The sequence below is a fragment of the Pogona vitticeps genome, chromosome 9 (genome assembly GCF_051106095.1).
Source record: "Pogona vitticeps strain Pit_001003342236 chromosome 9, PviZW2.1, whole genome shotgun sequence".
In the NCBI taxonomy this organism is placed as follows: Eukaryota; Metazoa; Chordata; class Lepidosauria; order Squamata; family Agamidae; genus Pogona; species Pogona vitticeps.
Window position 1 is genome coordinate 27,778,406 of NC_135791.1, and position 8,614 is coordinate 27,787,019.

The following is an 8,614-nucleotide window of genomic DNA, read 5'->3' on the forward strand; positions in this document are numbered from 1 at the left end:
AAACAAGCAGCCTGCCCTTTTTAGACCCCCACTAAAGGGGAAAGGTTTGCTGTTTGGACTACAACCCCCAGGACCCCCAGCCAGTATGGCCGTGTCCCCACTTCTAGGCCAGGGGCCTTCGTCATGGCCACCTGTGTTCTCTCTCGCTGTTCTCCAGGAACCGCCCTTACAAGAGAGTCCCTTGGAAGCCCCGGGGAAGGAAGAGGAAGGCATTGCAAAAGAGGGGGGGGAGGAGGAGGAGGAGGAGGAGGAAGGCGACCCCCAGAAGGAGCCCTCCTTAGGGGTCACCCCCCACGTCCTGCCCTTGCAAGCAGACGGTCTCCGGCCTGAGCCTCCTCCAGAGCTTCGCCCCCCCTTTGCCAGCGACTCTTCAGAAGAAGACGAGGAAGAGGAGCAGCTTCTGCAGCAGGAGGGGTCGAGCGGCCCTTCTCCCCTCCACGTCTTGGAGACCTTGGCCCCAGAGGAAGGCTCTGGAAGGGCAGAAGAGCCCAGCCAGTCCACTTGGGGCACGCAGGAGGCCCCGAACCAGGAGGGGCAGCCCCCCGAGGGCACCGAGGCCTCCAGCCACTCTGCCTGCCCTCCCCAAAGCTTGCTGGCTCCGATGAGCAGAGACGAGAGGATGGAGGTCAAGGCAGAGGGTGGGGCCCAGAGGGACCTCACCTTGACCAGGAGCGACTGGCTGCTGATTGAGAAGATCAAAAACTACTACGAGGGGGTGGGGCCGGCCAGTACGGCGCCAGGGCTGGCCAAGAAGGATTGGGCCCCTCCTGTGCCCGCCGGCGTGGTGCGAGAGTCCATCCTTCACTTCAACAGCATCTGGAGGCAGAACGATGTGCAGGACTGGGAGGTGGGCGGAGCCAGAGTCAGAAAGCCCCTCCCACAGCTTGGCGCCAGCAGCCCCGGAGGAGGAGACTCTGGGAGAAGCCGGAGTCGGTCCTGCCAGGAGGAGGGGAGGGGCCTCCTGCCCATCAGCCTGGATCCTTCCAAGAGGGGGCGGAGCTGTTCTGAGAGTGGCCAATCAACAGAAAGCACTGAGCCTTCCAGATGCTGCATTGGACAGACACCCAGTGCCAGCTGTGAAAATTCCCATCAGGGGTGGAGCCCATCTGGGGACATGGAGTCGGACGCCACCCACAAGCCTTCTGTGCCTGGAAGTGGGAGTGGCTTGGAAGAGGAGGGCCCTGCAGGGTCTGAGTTCAGATCCTGCGCAGAGATCCGAAGGGCATGGCAGGAGAAGGAACGGAGTGCCATGGACACCCCAAAGAAGGGTGGCAAAGTGCGAGTGAACAGGGAGTCTCACTCCTCCCCAGAGATGCCAGTTTACGCCGAACCTCTGTACATCGTGGAGGATTCAGACCTAGAAGATCCGCCGTCTGCCTCCAAAGGAGACCCCGAGGTCGCCGCCAAGGTCCGGATGGGAGCAAAGGGCAGGCAGGAGGCAGAGGGGGTTGCCGAGGATGCTTCCAGTCCCCTCCCCTCCTTCGACCTTTACGAGAGCAGCGGGGACCCCTGTCTTCTTGAGAACTCGGAGCGCATCCTCAGCAAAGTGCAGGCCCTGGCCAAGATGTACAGTGAGAAGATCAGCCGCCTGAAAGCCCCAAAGAGGGTGACGGAGAGGAAGCCGGGGGTGCGGCCCCTGCAGCAGCGGAGGGGCCCCAGCGGGAGCCTCCTGGCTGGGGTGCAGGAGGGCAAGCCGGGATCCAGCTTCCCCCACTGTGAGTGAACCCCCTTTGTGGCACACATGCACTCTGCGCGCGTCTCTTTGGGCCGGGGGCTGAGCTGCTCGGGGGATTCGGGGAACTGCCCTCCCAGACCACAACGGCCCCAGGCCCCATTGCCAGCCTCTCCCCTGGACTCTGACTGGCTTCTCTCTCAAAAGCGGGAAGGAATTGGGGGGGGGGGGACCCTCCCTCTTGGATGGGTGCAGGGTTTCGTGTGAAGGAGAAGGGGAGAGGATGGTGACCGCCTGCATTTTTCTCCCTGCAGGAGAGGGAGAGCCATATTCCCCACCCTGAACTCACTTAATGAAAAGCAGGATATTAATACAGCAAACCAACAAATAAATCAGTTTGAAAGTGCACCTTCTTGTGAGCGGCAGCGGGCAGGAGCAAATCTCTTGCCTTCCTTTGCCTTTCTGTGTTTGCTCCAGGGGCATCTTAACCCTGCTCTTAAATGCAAGGGCTCCCCACAGCTTTGAGAAATTGCTTTTCAGCCAACAGTTCCCATAATCCTCCAGCCTTCAGGGACACTTGTCGTGTCGCCCGGAGGATCCCAGGAACCGGCCTTTCTGAGTTCCGAGTTCACCAAGACCCTGAGATCATCTTGACCGCCTCCTGCCTGGCCACCGCTGGAGAGCCCAAGGCAGGCCCTGCTCGTGGACGGGAGGGAGGCTGAGCCTCGTCGCCCGAACCAGTCACTTCTCCAAAATTGGAATTCGCCCCTGCATTCCCCAGCCTCTGCTCGCCTCCCTGCAACTGCCCCATGCGCACACCACATGCGCGTGAGCTGGAGCAGGTCAAGTTGTCCTTTGCTGCCCCTCTCTTCGGGGCAGGCCAGCTGGCTTCTTCAGTGGGGTGGGGGAGGGGTTTCCCTTTAAGGTCTGAAATACATCTGGAGCTTCAACCTAGCCCTTCCCCCCGCCAACCGCGCCCCCCCTCGGTCAGCTGTTTTGCTTGTTTCTTCCCCCTGCATGAGTCTGAGACACAGCATGATTTAAAAAGATGCAGTGAAGAGAGCAGTGAATGCAATTAAGCATAACTCAGTTCACCGCCACTAATAGCGTTCCCCCCCCCGCCGCCCCTCCACAGGTAAAGGGTTGCAGAGTGCACCTGGCCAGAGTTCGGACACAGGTGTGGGGATCTGGGGTTGGCCAGGATGACCTCGGGAGAACCTGCTGGTGCAGCTCCTCTGCCTTGGAAGGGGGCGGCAGGGGTGGGGGCAGAAAGCGCCTCTCCTCCCAGGGCTGTTGAGCGAATCTGGAGCCCTGCGTTGGCTCACCTTTTGCTTTTTAATCTACAAGAGAGTGGCTCGGACCGAAACCTCCCCAGAGCCTGTGGGAAAACGACCTACAGGGTGATTTACAGTTTAATAAACCAAAGTTGCCCTGGGCTGGAAGGAAACGGTCTTTATTGCTTTTCACCAGAGCTACAGCTCAATCTATGGAGCCCGCCCCCCCCCCCCAGTAGCTTCAGCCAAGTCAGAAAAGGTAACTGTTCGGACTGCTTTTGGGGCAAAAAAGAAAAAAGGAACTTTGCTGAGCTGTCAGTGAATATACCATGTCACCCTTACCTCTCATCCTCACCAGTTAGAATTGCTCTTCTACAAATTAATCAACTGTAACTTTATGAGTTGATTGATTTGTAGGTGCAACAGATTAAGTCTTGGGGCCCCAACGGTTTTCTCTCCCTGCCCCCCCCTGACCATTGAGGAGCGGGGATGTTGATGTTGCCATCCACCTCTCTTCCCCCCACAGGCGAGCCACGCGTCTATGGCCACATCCTCATCCAGGAGCCCCTCCATCACGTGATCGGGGTCCAGGAGAACACGCCTCTTGTCGCTGCGACCCGGGGGACCGCCTTCGAGCTGCACAGCGAAAGGCCCCCTCTGCTCCTTTCTCCAGATCTCCTGGGTCCCTTGCGACAGGAACTGCCCTGCCCGCCAAGTCGCTCGCCCTGTGTTCAGTCGGGAGCCTGCCTGCCCTCTGCAGCCACGGAAGCAGCAGCCACGCACCAGGGCCGAAGCTTCCCGGGAAGCCCTCCACGACCCCTCTCGCCCGAGCCCGAGGTGGACCCTTCCACCCCAAAAGCCCCCAGCAAAGGCGGGGATCCTTCTTCCCACCCTGGGCTAGCAACAGAGGCAACGCTTAGAGCCACGAAACTGGAGGAAACCCCATGGACATTGGGGTTGGACAAGGGAAGCAGGCAGGCAGGGCAGCCGTCGTGCGGGTCTGAAATGCAGCCGGGGGTTCCTGTCGCCACCCGCATGCCGGAATCCCAGCAGAGCCAGGACAGCCACGACGTGCCCAGCGCTCCCCGTGTCTCTGGGCCCACAGAAGAGGCCACGGACAAGCCACCTGGCTCCTCGGCAGAATCTCCCCAGCTGCAAAAGCAGGCGGAGCCACCTTCCCTTCCAAACAGCAGCTCACCAGGGCGAGCAGAAAGCCCTTCGGGGAGAGCAGATCCCATGAAGTTGCCAGGGCGTGGGAGAAGGGAGGTACCGGTGCCAGCCCTAAGCGCAGAAGCCTCCAGAAGGGAGCCGGGGGCCTGCAGCGGGGTGGCCCCGCATCCCGGCCCCCTCCCGGAACACTCCAGGGCTGCCCCTCCCCCACTGCCTAGTAGCTCCTCGAGCCCATTGCCGGCTGGGGCAGGTACAGCGGTCAAAGGCCCCCCTCCCGCCAATGCTCCTGGTTTGCTGGCGGTGGAGGCGGAGGCGGTGGTGGCAGAGTCTCCAGGCCCCCTCCACGAGGGGCGCCAGACGGCCCCCCTCCCGAAGCTCCTGCCCTCCTCCTCGCCGGTCCGCCGGTGCCTCTCCTCCAGCGCCGCCGCCATCTCCAGGTACCTCGCGGCCTCCTGCATCAGCCACAGCTTGGCCAAGAAGAACGGGGGCCCTCCCCTGGAGGAGACGCCTGTGCCCGCCCGGCCTTTCCCCTCCGGGGGGGCGCCTGGGGGGCCCCCGGCCGACCCGCTGGCTCTGCTCCCCAGAGCGGCCCCCAAGGCCTCCAGCCGTGGGGGGAGACTGGGGTCCTGCTTGCCAAGGGAGGGGTGCCAGCCCTCTGGGTCGGGGCCTCCTTCGCCCACGCGCCACAAGGCCTTGCTGGCCACCGTCCAGGCCTTTGAGCCTCGCGTGCGCTTCGCTTCCGCCTCGGAGCCCAACTCCCGAGCCCAGTCGCCCTCCGCCGCAAAGCCTCGGGTCTGCTCCCCTCCTCCGACCAGCCCCCCCACAAGCAGCTTCACCCCCTTGTCCGCCCACCCCCACGGGCAGCCGACCGGCTCCGTCCTTTCCCCGGTGGCCCTGAGGCCGGACACGGCTGGGAGGAGCCACTCGTGCCCGCAGGTGGCCCCGTCGAGTCTGCCCGATGGCAGGCTGACCGAGAGCCTGGCCCCCAGCCCTTGCGCTGGCCCTCCGGACCTCGGGGGCCTCCAGTGGCCCAACGTGCCCGGCCTCTGTTTGAAGTACGTGAACAGAGAGCGCCGGCCGAGCAGCCCCCAGAGGAGGCCTCCTCCCGAGGGCCAGGGCTCCCCAAGCCCAGCGTTCCCCTTCAGTGGGGCGGACGCAGCGCCCCGCACAGACAGGAACCACCAGCGGGCCAGCTATTCCACCACCGTCAACATCCAGATCGGCGGGAGCGGCCGGATCGCCTCCTTCAGCAACGCACAGGTCAGCCTGACCCATCATCCCCTGCTGGCCACGCCGGAGCCCCTGAGTGCCAGGAAGGTCAACGGCAGCGCTTTGGAGGCACCCCAAAACACATGAAACCCCCCCCAGCAGCCTTTGCCAGGGACACCAGCCCTCTCCCTTCCCTGGTCCTCCCCCCCATGCCCCCCCATGCTGCCTTTGACTGGGACCAAGCTCAAGATTGCCCCCCCCGATAGGGAAGGAAAGGCAGAAGAAGGGTGTGTGTGTGTGTGTGTGTGAGAGAGAGAGAGAGAGAGAATAGGAAGGGGTGGACATGGTTGGGTGCCGAAGCCCTGTTCCGGGGTTGGGGTGAATGAGAAGGGAGGGGAGGGGAGGAGGGAGAGAGAAGTTCCTCGTAGCCAAGCTGCCTCCCTCCATTCTGATTCCCTCGGTAACAGCCCATCTTTTCACCTCCCTCTGCAAAGAAGGAAGAATATGTTTGTGTGTGTGTGTGTGTGGGGGGTGTTTTCCCTTCCCCATTAACCCTTATAAGAGTCAGGGTGGCATGTCGGGCGCAGTAGGCACAGGGGAGGGGCAGCGGCCCTCTGAAAATCCTGTTATAGTTTCCTCCCATCCCAAAATCCACTCAGCAACGTCAGGGGCATTCCTTGGAGAAGAAAGAGAGCCAGGACCCGAACAGACCCCTTTGCAGAATTTGTTGATAACTGTATGCTCTCCAGGGGGTGCAGGAAGGGCCAAACCCTCCCCCCCGAAGAAGGAAAAGCCTGCCCAGCTTGTTCCTCATCCCTCTTCTGACTGCTTTCCCGGAGCCGGGCCCAGCGGGGCTGCCCGTGAGCAGGGAGCCTTCCCTGGGCTGTGCGCCTCTGGCTCACCTCCCACTAAGACAGCCTCTCCTAACCAGGCCGGGTCCTCCTCCATGGGGGGGGGGGAGAGAGGCTGGCACAAGAAGTAAGGCGTCCTGCTACAGCAAACCTGGAGATTCTTGTGGCATCTCGAATGGGGGCTGCAGTCCCCCCCCCCACTTCTCCTCCAGACACAGATCTCTGTGGGGAGGGGGAGGCATTGCTTCAGCCCCCACCAGGGCAAGAAATCACACTGGTCTTTAAGGGGCCACCAGACTCTCTCCTGCCCAGATTTACCACAAGCAGAAGGGAGCTGTTCCAGGTACTGATGAAATCCCAACTGGAGTGTGTGCATTTGTGGGGGAGAAAGTAGAAAGCAATGCAAATTTCAAAGAGAAGAACCATGCAAATCCCCCCCTTTTTTATTTTATTTTTTATTTTATTGTTTAACCGAGCAATAAGTTAAACACAAGTTGCTGAAATCCTTGCTTTGGTTAGTCCCTGCTACAGTCAGACTCACTGGGTCAAGAGGAACCAGCGAGCTCAGCCACCATGGAAGTTGCCTTGATCCAGTGGGTCTCCTCTGCATGGGCCTTAGGCCAGGCTTTCCAAACATGCTACAGATGGAGCTAGGCTTGTTTGGGGGCATCTCCTGAATAATCTTGAAAATGGCACTTGCTTTGGGTGGGTGGGTTGGTTTTAGTTCTGCAGCTGCTACCAAGACAAGCGAGAGAGAAGGGGACGTGCAGGAGGTGATGAGGGAGAAAGTGAGGAGCTACACTTGAGAGGCCGGTGGAGCCTGAGTGGGTGGACAAGCTGGACGAGGCTTAAGGGGGCAGGAAGCCCGGAGGCCGCCTGAGAAGCGATACTGCATTTCTGGGAGCCCAAGGGGGAGTCTGTGGCTGGAGGGGCCGATAGACATGCTGGGGCCAGCCGGGAGGAAGGTGTCCAGCCTCAGCCCCAGAGAAATGGGGTGGGTGGGAGGTCTTGCGCAAGAGGAGGGTCTGCGGGATTGTGCCCCATTTTACCGTGCCTGTGTGTGTGTGTGTGTGTGTGAGAGAGAGAGAGAGAGAGAGAGAGAGAGCCCACCTGTTTTATTTAGGGAGGGTACAGTTTGGAATTCTTCTGCTGTGGGCTGCAAAAGGTCTCCGTATCAAGTGGGGTGTAGGAGCATTTTGCCAGGCTGAGGAATCAGGTCTTTGAATTTGGGCTTTTTAAAGAAGTGTTTTGCTCATTTAAAGAAGTTTCCGCCTTTGAATATCCCCTTTTTCTGCTTCTCATCGAGTTGGAAAACCTTGTTGGAAAATGAACACATGCACTTTTCTCCCAGGGACACCCTGCTGCCTTTTCTAGGTCAACACACTTGCTTATCAAATTTTGTATCGTCGTTGTTTTGAAAATGTCTATTTATATAGTGATACAAGTGCTTTTTAATTTAAGGGTGGGGGATTCGCTCGGCCTCCTCTGAATGGGTACTACTTGGCTAGGGTGTTTGTTTTTAAGTGTCCCCTTTCCAGCCTTGTAAATAAAAGCGTACAAATTAGCTGCCTCTTTTGTACGGATGCCTTTCCTTTTTGTAACCTCATGAGGTGGCCATAAAATCAGCTTATAATAGGATGAGCTGCTTTCTTTTGTTAATGTGGAATTTTTTAAAAGAAGGAGAAAACCCAAGAGGAAATAAAGAGGAAACTTTTGACCAACATGCTTGGTGCTTCATCTTTCTTAGCAAAAACTGCTGGGTGAATGTTTCTGGCATTACTGAGTTCAACGGTGAATGTCACAGCTGTGACAAACATATGGCTTTGTTTAAAAAACTTCTCTGCTTCTTGTGTCTATTTGTTTTAATTTTTTTAAAAAAATACCACCAGTCTGATGAAGAGTTCTGAACAATTCAAAAGCTAGTAAACATGGATTAAATGCTGGCGCAGGTCTGTGGAGGGGGGGGCGGGGGTTATGGCAGTTGTACTCCCCAAAGGATAACTTCTCCAAGCGCAGGGCAGAGCCCTATCTTCTCCCTGTCCGCACCCACGGGAATAACCTTGGCCCGGTCTGGCGCGGAGGGCTGTTTATATAGTTCGTTTATTTAAAACATTTTTACCCCGCCTTTCTCTTTAAAAGGGACTCAAGGCGGCTTACATCCTTGAAAGACAATACCTAAAGCGGAAAACGATGAGTATACGCCCGTGGTTTACATCATTAAAAGACAATAATTAAAGTTAAAACTATAGGGATGCAAATACTAAAAAAGAGCACACCAGTCCCACTCTGAGAGACGGGAAACGCAAGGCCGGCTTGTTGCGCGGAGCATCGTGGAGCGGTCAGGCGCGCAGAAGCGCCCGGGATGAGCCCCAGCCGGCTCCGCGCTTTCCCCCCCCCCCCCGCCTCGCCCGGGCCCTCGTTTCCCGGGCGCCCGCAGC

General features: G+C 58.8%; 1 protein-coding gene across 10 annotated transcripts in view; it reads left to right on the plus strand.

The window, feature by feature from the left end:
* The window catches only part of PLEKHG2 (pleckstrin homology and RhoGEF domain containing G2), a 34,568-nt gene extending 26,671 nt beyond the window's left edge, over nucleotides 1-7,897 (plus strand). For all 10 annotated transcript variants that reach the window (XM_020787153.3, XM_020787154.3, XM_072979552.2 and 7 more), the window contains 2 exons: nucleotides 158-1,715; nucleotides 3,473-7,897. In XM_020787153.3, the coding sequence (XP_020642812.3) occupies nucleotides 158-1,715; nucleotides 3,473-5,472 (3,558 nt within the window). In that variant the 3' untranslated portion in view covers nucleotides 5,473-7,897. The remainder of the gene's footprint in view (nucleotides 1-157; nucleotides 1,716-3,472) is intronic.
* Nucleotides 7,898-8,614: the final 717 nt, after the last annotated feature.